Source organism: Rattus norvegicus, chromosome 3 (assembly GCF_021556685.1).
Source record: "Rattus norvegicus strain SHRSP/BbbUtx chromosome 3, alternate assembly SHRSP_T2T, whole genome shotgun sequence".
In the NCBI taxonomy this organism is placed as follows: Eukaryota; Metazoa; Chordata; class Mammalia; order Rodentia; family Muridae; genus Rattus; species Rattus norvegicus.
Genome location: NC_141536.1, coordinates 117,667,646 through 117,683,622, shown reverse-complemented (window position 1 = coordinate 117,683,622; position 15,977 = coordinate 117,667,646). Strand labels below are relative to the sequence as shown.

Genomic DNA, 15,977 nt, shown 5'->3' with positions numbered 1-15,977 from the left:
TCCGGAAATCACTGCCTGGCCAGAAGTCTCTCTCTCGGCGGAGGCTTCCGGGCCATGCATTACCTGTCTTCCCCCACTCCCACCCCATGAAGATATTTCCTATCAAAAACTCCATGGATTTGGGTTTCAGGTTACTGAACTTCCAGTCCAATTAGTGCCCTCTGTCTTTTTTTGTGATGCCACAGTAGCCTTCTCTCCATAGTCATTGGCAACGTTATCTTTGAGAATACTGGTCACATTTATATCCATGACTGACTTCTCAGGACCAAGCCGTATGTAGCCTTGTGCTTAGATTACCTTTGCTGCTTCCAGATGGATGGTATACCGCCAAGTCATGGACAGCTCTGAATGTTTCCATGCTGCCCACTTCCAGAAATACCTTTCCAGTGCCCTGGAGGCCCAACAGAACCGCTCTGCCCGCCAGTCAGCCTACATCCGCAAGAAGACCAGGCTGTTGGTAGCACTGCAAGGGTGAGTGTGGAGACCTGGGAATGGAAGTGAGAGTGGGGGCCTCGGCTTCTTGTTACCTTCTCTGTGCCCTAATGCTATCGACACTCCTCAGGAAGACCAGGGTGCTGTTGCCATAGCATGGCTAAGGGGAACTGACGGCTGCACGTGTTTTGGTTTGGCTTCCATATTGTAGTATCTCCAAGAGGTGAAGAATCAGGAGATCTCATAAAAGTTCTCCAGTAATTCTTAGAGTGAGAGTAGTTTAACCTTGCCGTCTAGACATGGAAGCCTCATCTGTTCTACTCCCCCCTCTTCTGGAATTGCAGACGTGGTGCCTACATAGTTTATAAGTGCCATGCCCATTTCCCAGTAGTTATTCCAGAAGAGTTTCATGGGACCCACAGTGAGAAATTTGCAGAGTACAATTGAGCAGGGAGTTTCTACTTTCTAACTCCAAGTCCTAAGTCCCTGATAAGTATCATTATTGTCAGAGGGAATGTGGATCTTCTGTCTCTGTCTCTCTGTCTCCTGTCTCTGTCTGTGTGTCTGTGTGTCTGTGTGTGTGCTATGGAGATGGATGTATGTGTATATGTGTACCCCTGTGTGCCCACCTTTGCATCATGGCCGTGCTATATCTCTGACTTACTCCTTTGAGTCAGGGTCTTACACTGAAAGTGGAGCTAGGCTGGCTGCCTCCTGTCTGTCTCTCACAGCCCTGGGGTTACAGGAGGCACAGCCATGTCTTTTTTTGCCCTGGGTGCTGAGGATCCAGACTTGCATCCTCATGCTTGCACAGCCAATGCTTTACCCACTGCTCCAGAGAACTCCTGGTCACCACCCTTCCATGGAGGACTGCCTTAAAGTCCTTTATCACCTGGACCCAAGAGGGAATGTGTTGGGTCAGAACAGAACAGAACAGGGCTGGGCTTGTTTCTAGTGTTATGGTTGTAAAGAACCTTTGTGCTATCCTCACAATAATTAGTGTTTGCAGCAGCCTGTTGTTTCCAGTAAAGAATAGGCCCAGATCCAAAGCTCTGTTTGGATTCCTGGTGTAACGAGGGGACCTGGAAGGAGCTGGGATGGCGTTCCTGAGGAGGGAGGCAGGTGCAAATGTGCACTCTTGGGCCTTTCTTGCACTCGTAGACCCTGTTGCAGTCTGACCCCATCTGCGGTTTCCTTCTGCCAGCCCTTTAGGCCATGTGGTCATCAAAGGGAGAATCTGGTTTGTTTTCTGTTGCTTGTACTAGTCAGAGGAATGGATCAAACCAGCATCCCTACCTTCTGCCCTTGCCAGAACTCAGAGTCATTGGGAGTGGGGACCTGGAAGAGACTTTGCCAGTTTGTCAGTATCCACAGCTAGAGTCGTTTCCATTTTCTATTATTTCAGAGAATATTTTTGATTCCTTATCTGACTGTAGGTTTGTGAAAATGTTGGACATGTACCCAACATTCACCTAGTCATACCACAGAATGTGAGGGACCTCAGTGGCTACTGTAATGGACGCCAGTCAGTAGAACAGCTATGTCCAGCCATGATGGCACACACTTACAAATCCAGGACTTGTAAGGTAGAATCGGGAAGATCAGCCTCTGGCTACATAATGAGTTCACGTCAGCCTGGATTATATGAGGATAGCAGCTAAGGGCTGCAACTCTTTATTAAGGCACCTGGAGATTCAACCCAGTTTTTTTATCCAAAAAGTAATGTACAGTTACCTGCTATAGCTTGTAAAGCTACTCCTTGGCACTGGGCATTACTGAGTTGGTAAGGAAGATGGCGGGGGCTCCTCGTATCAAGCGTTTTTCCCTCTTTCGTCTTACTGTGTGGTCTGGGCTTCTGCACGTGCACCGTAACACTTGGCTCGTTTCTCAAATCCAGCTTCTGTTTTCATCAGTAGATCTCTGATTTCTTTTTTGAAGATTTTTTTAATGTGTGTGAGTGTTTTGCTTTCGTGTATGTATGTATGTGTACCATGTGCCCCTATGGGGGCCAGGAGAGGGCATCAGATTCCCCTAGCACTAGAGTTAGAGACTATTGTAAGCCACGATGTAAGTGTTAGAAACTGAACCTCAGAGCCGCCTCTCCAGCCCTGAGTTTTGGTTTTTTATATGTGAGTGTCTATATATGTCATGTGTATGCTGGTGCTCACAGAGGCCCAGGGAGAGCATCAGATCCTCTGGAGCTAGAGTTACAGGAGGCTCTGAGCTACCCAGGGTGAGTTCTGAGTCTCAAACTCAGGACCTCTGGAAGAACAGCAAGCTCTCCCAGGTGCCAAGCTTTCTCCCCAGTTCCTTTGCTCCCCCATCATCAGCACACCTTAGGTCTTTGGAAAAAAACTTGTGATAAGACAGAGCTTTCTTTAGTTTCCAAAGTAGCATGTTTCCACTCAGCTTAGCACCATCCCAGAGGCATGAGAGCTACTGTTTCAAAAACGAAAGTAAAGAGTTTTTATTTGTTTCTGTTCCATTTTTTGAGACAAGGCCTCATTTCTTATGAGCTAACCTCAAGTGTAGCTGAGGATAACCCTGAACTTGTGACCTACATCCCAAATGCAGAGTTATAGGCATGTGTCCCTATGCCCAGTTTAGTACAGGCAGTGACACTGTTGCTTCTACTCCAGCAACTAAGCCACACCCCCTGCTCCAAGAGTGCTCCTTTACCTTTAAGAGTCGGGTATATAATTGCCAAGCTTTTAGGGATAGGGTAGGCAATAGCAAAGTAGACATGGTTACAAAGGGGATCTTTTGTTTTGGAAATTTAACCATCTTGACATAAAATTGATACACCTAAAATAAAACAAACAAGGAAAGAGCAGCCTTGTTCCATAGCCTTAGTGGACCGGCACCTTGTTACCTGACCCATGCTGGCCTCACTCTCAGAAGTCCTTTCCCCTCGGAAATCCTTTATTTTCAGATGTGTTGCTGTAAAGGCCTCAGGTTCCTTCCCCTTATACCATGTACACACTACACATATATACATGGAAGCAGTGTTGGGGTTCTCTGCACCCAGGCCCACACAAGCACTGCACTGGATATGGATGTATACATGTCCAAGGAGAGCAGCCAGGGAGCAGGGGCCAGCCAAGACTCACTCAGCAGTTTCTTGAGCAAGCCAACCATAGTGCAAGCCAGGTATAGTGACAAAACCCTGTAATCCTTACACTTTGGAGGCTAAAGCAGGATTCCACAAGTTCAAGGCCAACATGTTCTAGGTAGCAAGTTCCAAGCCACCTATGGCTACACAGCAAGAGTCTCTCTAAAATGAAAAACAAATAACACTCAAACAGCCAGACTCCCATGGGGAAACTCTAGAACTTAGCACAGCCTGTTCTCCCTGAGTATCTGATGATTGGGCAAGGCTGTGAGGACGATGTTCTAAGCTGGGATAAAGCCAAGGGCCTTTTTACAGGTGAGTTGATCACGGGAACTTAGGACATAGCTCTGGCAGGCTGCACCCACTCCCCACCCACCACTGGTCTCCCTAAGACCCACACAAGCACAGGTCCACCTGACCTGTCAGACTGCCATCGGGTTTAATATCTCTCCATAGACTCAGAACCTTTGATAAGAGTCTGTGTCCTGTGGGACACTGCTGTCCTCTGCAGGGTGAGGAGGCCCCTTCTTAGAGCAACCTCAAGGTCTGATGGAGGTCAAATGTCCAGTCTATTGATCTGTATTGCTTTAGGCTTCAGAGACTGTAACACTGAACAGACACCTCATTGCAGAGAACTAAGTGAGGAAAGGCGAGACCCAAGAAGCACACAAAGAAAAGCAGCGAGTCTGTCACTGACAGTCGGTGTGCTCAGGAAAACCTGTGGGAGGGAGACACAGGGGTACAAGAAGCATCACCATGACTACAGTGTCTGTAGGCACAAGATGTCTCCCGAAGATGCCACTCAAGGAAGCTCAGAGGTAGAGCACTCAACTAGTGTGTGCAACACTGAGTTCATCCCCAGCACCACAGACCCCAACAAAGTGACACTGAGCAGAAACCAGAAGGAAGCCAGGCAGGCGGTTGCCGAGGAAAAGAGCATCCCAGCCTGAGGAGCAGAGTAGAGGTAAAGCTTCCCAGCCTGAGGAGCAGAGTAGAGGTAAAGCTTCCCAGCCTGAGGAGCAGAGTAGAGGTAAAGCTTCCCAGCCTGAGGAGCAGAGTAGAGGTAAAGCTTCCCAGCCTGAGGAGCAGAGTAGAGGTAAAGCTTCCCAGCCTGAGGGAGCAGAGTAGAGGTAAAGCTTCCCAGCCTGAGGAGCAGAGTAGAGGTAAAGCTTCCCAGCCTGAGGGAGCAGAGTAGAGGTAAAGCTTCCCAGCCTGAGGAGCAGAGTAGAGGTAAAGCTTCCCAGCCTGAGGAGCAGAGTAGAGGTATGCCCGGCACGTTCTGACGATCCAGGAGGCCAGTGTGCTGGGATTAGGGGACAGGCTGGGATAAGTAAGGAAATTCCCCCTGCATTGAGAGGTCAGATGGTGCAGGGCTGCCTGGCCCTCTGTAAGGGCCTCAGCTTCTGCTCTGAGATGAAAACCACTAAAGGGTTTGGGCAGAGCAGTAACTGGATCTGTCACAGGGCTTAGCAGAGCCCTCTAACCTCTGTGTTGAGAACAGTTTGTATCAAGGCAGGACAAAAGTAGGGGAGCATCTGGGAGACCACTGGGGTGTCCGAGGTAAAGTACGGTAGCAGCCTGGACGCAGTGGAGTGTGAGCAGTGGTCTCTTTCAGGTTTATGCTGAGGCCAAGAGAAAATGGAGTCACAGAGGACCGGGATCTTTTGGCCCAGCATCTGAAAGAGTAAAGTCCCCTGGGCTTAGAATAACAGGAACTTGGGAGGAGCCTGCTTGAGGGTTTGGATTACAAACCCTCGCTCCTAAGGGAAGACATCAGACTGGTTCTGTAAATCAAGCTCGGAGGGAGATCCAGGCAGAGATGGGAAGAGAAATGGTGTTTGATGGATCTGATGACCTTGTGAAATGGGAGGAGACGGGGAAAGAACTAAAGAAAACAGAGTCTGGCAGAGCCCCTGCGTTATGACGAGAAAACACAGTCTACCTCAGAGCCCTGTCGCTAGGTTCTAATCTACAGAATAGGTTGGCTCCTGCACCCACTCTTCCTCTGAGGGGAACGGAAAGAACTTGGGAATGCAGAAGCACTGGATTCTAGGGGTTCTAATCACAAAACGGGCTAGCGCAAGGGACCCCGTGGGTCTCCCTTCAGCTCTCACACACTCAGCGCTCAGTTCTCCTCACTTCCCTATTCTATAGGAAGCTAACCATCTTTCTTCCTTTAGCTACACAGACGTCATTGATGTGGTCCAAGCCCTGCAGACTCACCCAGATCCAAATGTCAAGTCCTACTTCACCATTGGTGCTGTCACAGTGTGTGTGGAACCCCTGAGCTGCTACATGGAGCACAGGTAGACACTTAGTACCGCCTCCAGCCCGTGGTGTGGCCCTGACGTCAGCAGCAGTGAGTTTCCCTCCCCACCAGAATGAGACAGGTCTGTATGCAGGCTTGGCTCGTGCAGCCACATAATGAGTGAGATACAGAAGACAGGCTTCACTCAGCCCTGCGAGAACAGGAGCCTTGTCTTTTCAGTGCTTAGTGCATAGTAAGTGTTCGTGAAGGATCTGTTGGAGGGTTTTGGGTTCAGTCCCATGCAATGCTAAAAAAAAGGAAAGAAGGGAACAGAAAGAAAAGAGGAGGAAAGTAATGAGAGAAGAAGGGAGAAAATAAAGAAATCTGAGAAAAGCTAAATGGAGTAGCTAAAGGTCTATAATCCCAGCACTCAAGAGGCAGAGATGAGAAGATCACTAATTAGAAGCCAACTTAAGCTGAAATGAGACTCTGTCTCAAAGGAAGAAGTACTTAATGACTAAGTAGGTGCTCAAGGCCAGCCTAGACCCTGACTCAAAAGAGCAAAACGAACAGTGAGTATGCCTACATATGAGTGTGCCACAGACATAGTTTATAAGATGTTAATGGGCTAAGTGGATAGCCATTTTTTTTTCTTTTCTTCCCCCCCCCCCCCCCCCCCCCCGGAGCTGGGGACCGAACCCAGGGCCTTGAGCTCGCTAGGCAAGCGCTCTACCGCTGAGCTAAATCCCCAACCCCAGTGGATAGCCATTTAAATATAAAAGTAAAGCTAAATTGCATGGATATTTAAATACAGAAGCCACCATAGGCCACAAGAAACCTTTTCTCAAACAACATAAAAAGAAACACCAATATCCTTTAGTTGGATTAAGAAGAAAGTCATTGACACAGTGGTGCACGACTTTAATCCCAGCACTTGAGAGACAGAGGCAGGCAGGGGTCTGTGAGTTTATCTCCTCCAGCTTTTACATCAGCAATTTACTGGCCTCTTCCCACGTCAGAGGTCTCATGTCCAGCCTGTAACAGGATATGATGCCTTGTGGAAAATCTTTGTGAATTGCCAAGGGCTGCTATGAGAAAGGAGGCAGGTCTCATGAAGGGCCTACGTGATTGAACTTCAAAATGACAGTACTTTCGGTCCCCAGCTCCGAAAAAAAAAGAAAAAAAAAAATGACGGTACTTAATGACACAGACACTTCTGACACCCCACAATGGAGCCAGAGCCTCTGGTGTAGCCTCTGTCTTTGTTCCTGGTCTTTTGGCCCTGCTTTTAGCACACAGGAGTTCCTCCTAGAATCTTTTTTTTTTTTTTTTTTTTTTGGTTCTTTTTTTTTTGGAGCTGGGGACCGAACCCAGGGCCTTGCGCTTCCTAGGCAAGCGCTCTACCACTGAGCTAAATCCCCAACCCCCCCTCCTAGAATCTTAAGGAACAAACCATGAGAGTTAGGCAAAATCACTGGATTCACAGCCTAAAATAGGAGTCACCAAATCCGGATCATATGGTATGTGAGCGGCTGTGGTTTGTGCTCCTAAGCACCACATGAGCTGACTCAGAGTCTTAGAGCTCTGTGGACCCAGACAGGCACCCTGTGTGGAAGGCCTGGGGCAGGATGCTAGTGTCCCTTCGTGTCCTCAGTGGGGACTTGATACAAGGCAGCTCCTCTCAACGGTGGTCAGTCCCCTCTCTAAGAGGAGTATTATAACATTGGAATTGTGTTTCTTATTTTAATTTTAATTATTTATTTTTATTTTTTGAGACAGGGTTCTACTATGTAGCCCAGACTGTAGATTAGGCTCAGGGTCCTACCTGTCTCTGCCACCCCAAGTGCTGGGATTAAAGGCATGCACCACCATTCCAGATCTGTATTTTGGGAGTGTGAATTTTTTTCTTCTCCATACTGAAGAGATAAAGACCAGCTCCATCTTGTTTGGTTTTTGTTTGTATCAGTGTTTTGGAAATGGGCCTCTGGAAGCCCTGCTGATCTCAGTCTCGATTTGAAAGGGAAAAGGCCTGCTGCCCCAGCTTCCCAAATACTTCCTGTTTCAGGCATGTGCCACCATGCCTGATGTGAACTCTCACTTGGATCTTCCCACCTCCTCCTCCCTCTGTCCAGTTAGTCGTCTTCTGCTTCTGTTCTGAGAGGCAGACTGGGCTGAGTTCAGTTTTCCCAGAATGCAGAGTGCCCTGGATCTCATTGTCCCAACACTTTGTGGGTAAAAGAGTAAAGAGAACTGAGGCCATAGCTTGCACATAAAGGAATGCAGAAAAGCATGAGAAGGCCAGCCATGGTAGCACAAGTCTTCAGTCCCAGCGCTCAGGATGCAGAGACAGGAGGCTCTTTTCTCTGTGGGTTCAAGGCTAGCCTAGTCTACAGAGTGAGCTCTAAGATAGCCAAAGCTACACAGAGAGATCCTCCAAAACAAGAACAGCGATGATGACAACAAAAAAGAAAAAAGAAGGGAAGCATATTAGGGCCAGCAAGGTGGCTCAGCAGGGAAAGGCACATGTGCATGCATGTGCACACTGACACACAGACAAAGTACTAAGTAACTTTACAGAACAGAAGCATGGAACCTTGGACCCTGAGGCCCCTAGTAGAGTCCCCCATGGCCATAACTCTAATCATTTTCCCTTCACAGTCCCTCTTACTCAAAAAGGAATGCTTTTTTTTTTAAAGATTTACTTTTATTTTATGTTTATGGGTATTTTGCCTACATATAAGTATGTGTACCACATGCATGCAGGGCCTGTTGAAGGCAGAAGAGGGTGTTGGATCCCCTGGAACTAGAGTTTCAGATGTCTGTGAGCTGCCATGTGGGTGCTAGGAATCAAACCTGGGACCTCTGGAAGAGCAGCCAGTGTCTTCATCTGCTAAGCCATCTCTCCAGCCCAAACAATATATTTTCTAAAAGACCAGCTTGGGTTGAGGTTGTAATTCAGCAACTCAATGATAAATGCTTCTCTGACCCCAGAAATTACAAAGGTGGAGCTTGGATGAGGCAGCCTTTTTTCTCTGTTTCCTGTGATGTGAAGAGCTCCCAGTACCCTCCCTGCAGTGTGGCATGTAGGAATTCCATGGACACGGGCTCCAGTGTCTTATGTTGTATCTGGGATACCTACAGCTTATTCTTTGCTTGCATTGTCTCCCAAATCCATGCTTTTGTAGGAAATAATGATCACTTTGAAATAAATGGTTTTGAAATATTTTTTTCTCTTTAGATTTCTCTTTCCTAAATGTCTTGACCAGTGTTCACAAGGTAAGCAATATGTTCAACTTCCTGTTTATATGCCTGTCACATTCTGATATTTGTTGCCTTTCTGAAATCTACAGCATATGGAATTGTTCCAGGGAAAACTCTGGCAACTTCCTTGTATCTGGCTGGGTAGACATACATCCTCCAGAACTTCTCTTTTAATGTACTAAAGCCCCCCAGCAGCAGCAGAAGCTGCCCTGGCCTTGCAGCCAATGAACAGTAAATGGAACCTCTAAATCAGCAAGATCCTTAGGGGTCCTGGAGATCCAGAATAAATGATAAATTCCCTGCAGTGCTGCTGAGATGCTCAGTGCTCTCAGAGGATGAGCCTGGGGTGTGTGTGGGAGGGGTGGCCAGGGATGTGCCTGGGGGCGGTGCTGACTAGGGATGTGTTTGTTAGGTTGAGCTTTCTGAATCAGCCCAGCAAGCAGATATGTGACAGAAAAAAACAACTTGGTGTCCCCAGCATACTTGTGCCCCACTGATCCCATTGCCAGTCCACAGGGACAGGAAAAACTGCTGTCTTAGCAGACAGCTGAGCAGGCTGTTGTGCAGGCAGGAGGCTAAGGAGGAAGAATGTTCCTGCTGGACTTGGTATACCAAGTAGTGGCAGTCCCCTTCGCTTTTTTGAGACAGAGTCTCATACAGTCCCACCTGTCTTCAAATTACTGTGTAGCCCAAGTGAGCCTGGGACTCATGATCCTCCTGCCTCTACCTCCCACATGCTGAGAGCAGAATAAACTGTCACACCTCCTTCAGCAGCAAGAGTGAAAGGAAGGCTGTCTGGATCTATCCATAATGTGTAATCCGGTAGATCAGGATTTGTTGGGTTTGTTGGTTGTGGTTTGGTTTTTCAAGTCAAAGTAGCCCTGGTTGTCCTAGAACTCACTCTGTAGACCCGGCTGACCTCAAATTACCTGTCTCTGTCTCCCAAGTGCTGGGATTAAAGGTGTGCACCACAACGCCTGGTTCAGTTCATAGGACCTGTTGACAAAGTAGTTGTAGGGCATAAATTGGAGAAGAGATATTCAGGATGCCTCTGCTTTCTAGTTAGAGGACTAGGAACACTGGGGAGAGCTGGACTGGGAGAGAGCATTGGAGAAGAAGAGAGGCCTTCTGGTCCTGGGTTCTGGACTTGAAAGCCATGATCAAAAGGCACTGACAGGTAGTTGAGATCCAGATGTGGAGTTGAAAAGGTTAGAAGACTAGAGACGTGAAGGAGATTGGGAAATCCTGGAGGCTGAAAGGTGAAACGAGAAGAAACAGTACTTCAGATATCAAGGACAGGAAAATTCAGTTATATTTAATGTTGCAGAGACCTCAAGGGAAAGACAGTTTAAAAACAACAGCAAGTATGAAATGCATCAGTGACCTCAGAATCTGAGTAGACAGGTCAGAAGTGAAAGCAAGCCTGAGTTACAATAGCCGGTTAGACATTGCAGTGCGTGAATGGGAACAACGTCAGGGCATCAGGGCAGTGACAGTGGAGAGAATACTTTTAAAAACTGTCATTGCTAACAAGGCGTGATTAACACTTTTAATCCCAATACTCAGGAGGCAGAGGCAGGTGGATCTCTCTGAGTTAGAGACAAGATATAGTAAGTTCCAGGCCAGTCTGGGACTATATAATGAGACCCTGTCTGAGAAAATAATTGCCATTTCTGTGAGAGAGTAGCAGTCACAGGCTACAGTAAAAACATCTGGGTTGTACAGTGAAACTGGTTTTGTGTGTGTGTGTGTGTGTGTGTGTGTGTGTGTGTGTGTGTGTGTGTGTGTGTGTGTGTACACCTGTATCCGTGTAGCCCTGGCTGTCCTAGAACTAACTTTTCTTCTGCTTTCTGTCTTTCTATCTTTCTGTCTTTCTGTCTTGTCTGCCTGCCTGCCTTCTTTCCTTCTTTCCTTCTTTCCTTCTTTCCTTCCTTCCTTCCTTCCTTCCTTCCTTTCTTTCTTTCATGGTTTTCAGGGTAGAGTCTCTCTGTGTAGCCCTGGCTGTCCTGGAACTCTCCCTGTAGACCAGGTTGGCCTGGAACTCAGAGATCCACCTGCCTCTGCCTCCCAACTGCTGGCATTAAAGGTGTGCAACACTATTTACTGGCAGGTGAGACCCTGTCTTTAAAAAAACATTATATTTTTCTGAATTATTCACTGAAAGATAAGCCTGTGGACTGGGAAAGCCACTGGTGTTGATGGAGGACATCTGGCTCTACAGCTACAGCTGGGAGATGAAGGCCGACTAGACAGTGACAACTTCCGAGGAAGTCTTAACTAGGCAGGTAGCACTCACTGACCCACCTGGACTTGGTGGCTCACACTGACAATCACAGACTTTGGGAGTCTGAAGCAGGAGAATTGTCACACGTTCAATGGCACCTTGGCTACAAAGTGAGATCCTGTCTCAAACAAACAAACTAACTAACAAACTTATAAAATCATGGTGACCTTCCTTGACCCTGTCTGCTTGTCAGTGTTGAAGCCACAGTCTTGATGTTTCCCCTTCAGCATCTTTCCACGTTTCTTTGTGGAACATAAGCACAGATGGCCAGGTCCCCTGGCAGAGAGCCTGGAGGAAGGGCTCTGTCTTCATTATCCATGAACCTAGAGCAGCCTGGGCTGGCATCTCAGGTAGAAAGACGCTTTGGTGTTCATCCTTCTAGGCTGAGCCAGGCTGAATTCCCTTAGCTCCTCGTAGTGCTAAGAGAACAGTCCCTTCCAACACATTGTTCAACAGCAGTTTGTCTCAGAGTTTGTACTTGCCAGCATGCGGGCAGAGGAGCTTAATGCCACCCACCGATTCTTTTCTTCTCTCCTTTGGAGATCCCTGGCTGTCCTGGAACTTAGTGTGTAGACCAGGCTGGCCTCACAAGATCTGTCCACCTCTGCCTCCCTAGTGCTGGGTTACAGGCATATACTGCCACACAACTGCCCAAATCTTGTCCCACTGAATGCCAAGGAACTCGGGAGTTGCAGTGTCTTGGTAAATTATCTCCCATTTGTATCTGGGCCTGAGGACTCTGGGCTGATGGACTTGACTCAACCTTGGATGCACAGGAAATGAAAAACATCAATTATTTGTGTTCCTTCTCATTAGAGAATCAATGACTGTCTTGGAAGTGGCTGTTTCTATGCTTAGTACTCTGCAGCATTTAATGATAGAAAAGGCTCCCATCACATTCAGCAGGGCCCATCACAATGCTGACTATAAGCAAACTGAAGGTGTCTTAACCCCCTGCTTTCAGGAGTGCATATAGATAAAAGGAGGGTGTTTCATTTATTCCTAGGCCACTGAAAAACAGCAACCATGTTTCTCTGATCCTGGGAGCAGGCTAAGCTGGGCTTCCCGCTTACAGCTTAGCTGATAATCTTAGTCAGTCTTAGTGTTCACTCCTGATGCAGAGCAGAAAGAAGCTCCTGACCCCCCACCCCCCAGGGTGAAACTCCTCACTGTGGCCTGTGTGCCCTGTGTGCTGGACAACAGCTCTACCTGCCTCACAGCCGGCATTTCCTCTTGGCAGGTAGCAGTTTACATAGCTGGGCTAAGGAATGCCAGAGGTAATCCTTTTGCCTTTTCACTATGCAGTAAAGTCCCTTTTCTGTGCCCAGTTCCTGACTTAGAATCCTACCCCTACAAAGTGAGTCCATGGAGTAGTCCAAGCAGAACATTAGACGGGGTTCATCTTTACAAACCTCACAACCTGGGCAAGAAAGGAGCCAGGCTAGGCCTATGTCTGTGACTGTGGTACACACTGCTTAGAAAGACAAGTTTGTACTAGTTTGACTTGTTCCTTCTGGCCAAGAAAATGCCATAGTCTCTAGGCCCCTCTAGATCTTTGCTAGCTTTTCCTGGCTCCTCACTACAAGACCTACCACATTGTCTGTTCTGCCTGTGGTACTCTTAGTCACTTTACGGGTCTTGACTCCATTTTCTACTAATCCAGGATATACTGATACTTTAGGGATTCCATCTGCTTGCCTGTGGTGCCACATTTGGGGCATTGCCTTCTGACCTCGACTTAACTCAATTTCCAAAGGCTCCAGTGGCTTCTGTGGCTGTACCAAGGCGTGGGTGTCTGGCATCAGGCCTTTAGGCAAGCCCATGATATTTCCTGTTTCCCTGCAATCCCCAAATACAGGTGTCAAAGCACAGATGCCACCAGTGTCCCCTCATTTGGAGGCCTCACTGCACTGGCAGTGAGGAAAGTTTATCTTTTTTTTTTTAAAGATTTATTTATTATATATAAGTATACTGTAGCTGTCTTCAGACACACCAGAAGAGGGAATCAGATCTCATTACAGATGATTATGAGCCACCATGTGGTTGCTAGGGAATTGAACTCAGGACCTCTGGAAGAGCAGTCAGTGCTCTTAACCGCTGAGCCATCTCTCCAGCCCCGAGGAAAGTCTATCTTAATGTGAAAGGGAATGTGAGTAGCCTTTGCAATGTGAGCCTTTTAAAATAAATGAAGAGAAACAGGGAATTTCTCCTTGTGATTTTTCACTGGTATTCTTGTGATTTTCCAATGATACCACCGCTGCCCCCTTGGGTTGTGGTTTCTCCCTTTAAATACCCTTTCTCCCAGCCTCTCGGGGGATATGAGTCTCGACCCCAGTGCACTGGTTCCTATCAATAAACCTCATGTTTAGAGAGGAGAGGGTGAGAAGCCATGGCAGATGATGTTAAGATTCTGCTCTGTGTATTTACAGGTTGTTATCAATGTTCCTAAGGGATGGATGGTACCGGGCTTTGTATGTTTAAGTGGGCAATTATATCTTACCAATTGGGTCAAAAAAAAATAAACCTCATGTTTATTACAGCAATAAATAAATAAAAAATAAATGAAATGAAATGAAATGGCTGGAGTGGTAGATTGGAGGGTAAGAGCACTTGCTACTCTTCCATTAGGACCCAGGTTTGCTTACCAGCATTAATATGGTAGCTCATAACCTTCCATAACTCCCTGAAAACAACACCTTCTGGCTTCCATGAGCTATATGCACACCTGTTTTCACACACACAAACACATACACATAAATTTAAAATTAAGAGAGGTTAGAGAGATGGCTCAGCAGCTACTAGAACTTACTGTTTTGTTTTGCTTTTTTGTTTTGTTTTTCCGGAGCTGAGGACCGAACCCAGGACCTTGCGCTTTCTAGGCAAGCGCTCTACCACTGAGCTAAATCCCCAACTCCGAACTTAACTGTTCTTGTAGAGGACCAGATTCAGTTCCTAGAACCTACACAGTGGCTACCAACCTCCTATAACTCTGGTTCCTGGGGTTCTAACACCTAGCTTCTTTGGGCTCCTGCATAGACATTGCACATACAGATGCTTGCAGACACATACACATAAATAAAAGTCTTTAAAAATATAAAACAAAACTAGGCATGTGGCACATACTTTTAGGCCCAGCACTGATATGTGAGACTGGCTTAAAAAATCATCTGGTGTGTGCTGCGACCTGAGTGCCTGGGTCTTGACACCTGACTTGAGTAACAGGGAAATGAAGAAAGAGACAGGAAGGCTGGACCAGGTCGCCATGAACTTCTGTCAGAGATGTGCCAGCAGCTAAGAATCTCAGATCTTTTCTTGTACACAGCTCAAGGAAAAGGCAGGTTTGCTAACCTTGGAAGAGGCACTCTGTGGAGAAGCAGTTGGATTACAGTAGATGGTTTCAGCTAATGATTAATCATTTATAACAACTATTCTTGGGCCAGAGGAAGACTTTACCATCCTCTGAACCTGACCCACAGAGGGGGCTGTTCTCATGGGTCTGAGGTTTTGTGTTCCTTGATGTGGCAATGTTCATGTCATGGTTTTACCACCCAGCTAGTATTGATAATTCTTAACACCAGAGAATGGGACTACTATTTTTCTAGTTTGGTATATATTTAAATGGTTTTCATTTTATTTTATTCTGTGAGTGTTTGCTTCATGTATATGTACGTAGACATATATATATATATACACATACATACATATATGTATGTATATATGTATGTCTATGCACCATGTACATGCCTGTTAAAGATTGTAAGTCACCATATGGTTGCTGAGGACCAAACCTGGGTCATGTGCAAGAACAGCGAGTGACCTTAACCATGGGGACATCTCTTCAGCCCCTATACTTGAAATTCTCACAGAATGATATAGATAAAAATTATTTAGCCATGCAGTGGTGGTTCGTGCCTTTAGTCCCAGCACTCAGGAGACAGGCAGCTCCTTGAGTTTGGAGCCAGTCTGGTCTACAGAGTGACTTTCAGGACTCTGAGGGCTACACAGAAAAACCCTGTCTTTAAAAAAAAAAATTAATTAATTAAAATATTGACTAGCCAGGCAGTGATCTGTAAATGTAAAGCCAATCTAATCTAAATAGTGAGCTCCAGGCCAGCCAAGGCTACAAAGTGAGACTTCATCTCAAAAAATAATTTTGCTGAAGAACAAACATGTGATTGGAGAGGTTCTAGATGTGTTTCAGTTGGTAGCATGCTTGCCTGCGGTTTGAGAAATGCTGGGTTTGATCTCTAACACCCCTAAATCAGTGTGTGCCTATAATCCCAGAACTCAGGAGGTGGAAACAGGAGGATCAGAACTTCAAGGTCATTCTCTGCATCCTGGCTACATGAGACCCCACCACCACCAAGGCAGATTATCTTACAGCAGAAATGGCCTACATCAGTGTACACTTTGTAAACTCGGTCTATAGCTGTGTAAATTAAGTGAGTCTGGATGAGGTGTAATTAGGTTATAATTAATTATGCTAGGATGGGTAGTCCCTTTGCTGCTTACTAAATTCTCCATGGTTTTGTGGATGTGACAGTAAGATAAAAGTGATGTCATTGTTACCCATTCTACAAATCCTTATCTGGGCTCCTTTCTTAGTATGTCATTGTATGAATATCTGTATCATCACTGGT

The 15,977-nt window shown here is 46.6% G+C and overlaps 1 protein-coding gene across 8 annotated transcripts in view; it reads left to right on the top strand.

The window, feature by feature from the left end:
• Dnaaf9 (dynein axonemal assembly factor 9) overlaps nucleotides 1-15,977 on the top strand; it is a 134,548-nt gene that overhangs the window by 102,508 nt on the left and 16,063 nt on the right. For all 8 annotated transcript variants that reach the window (XM_087653888.1, XM_087653891.1, XM_087653887.1 and 5 more), the window contains 3 exon segments: nucleotides 313-471; nucleotides 5,725-5,850; nucleotides 9,031-9,068. In XM_087653888.1, coding sequence (XP_087510014.1) covers nucleotides 313-471; nucleotides 5,725-5,850; nucleotides 9,031-9,068 — 323 coding nt within the window.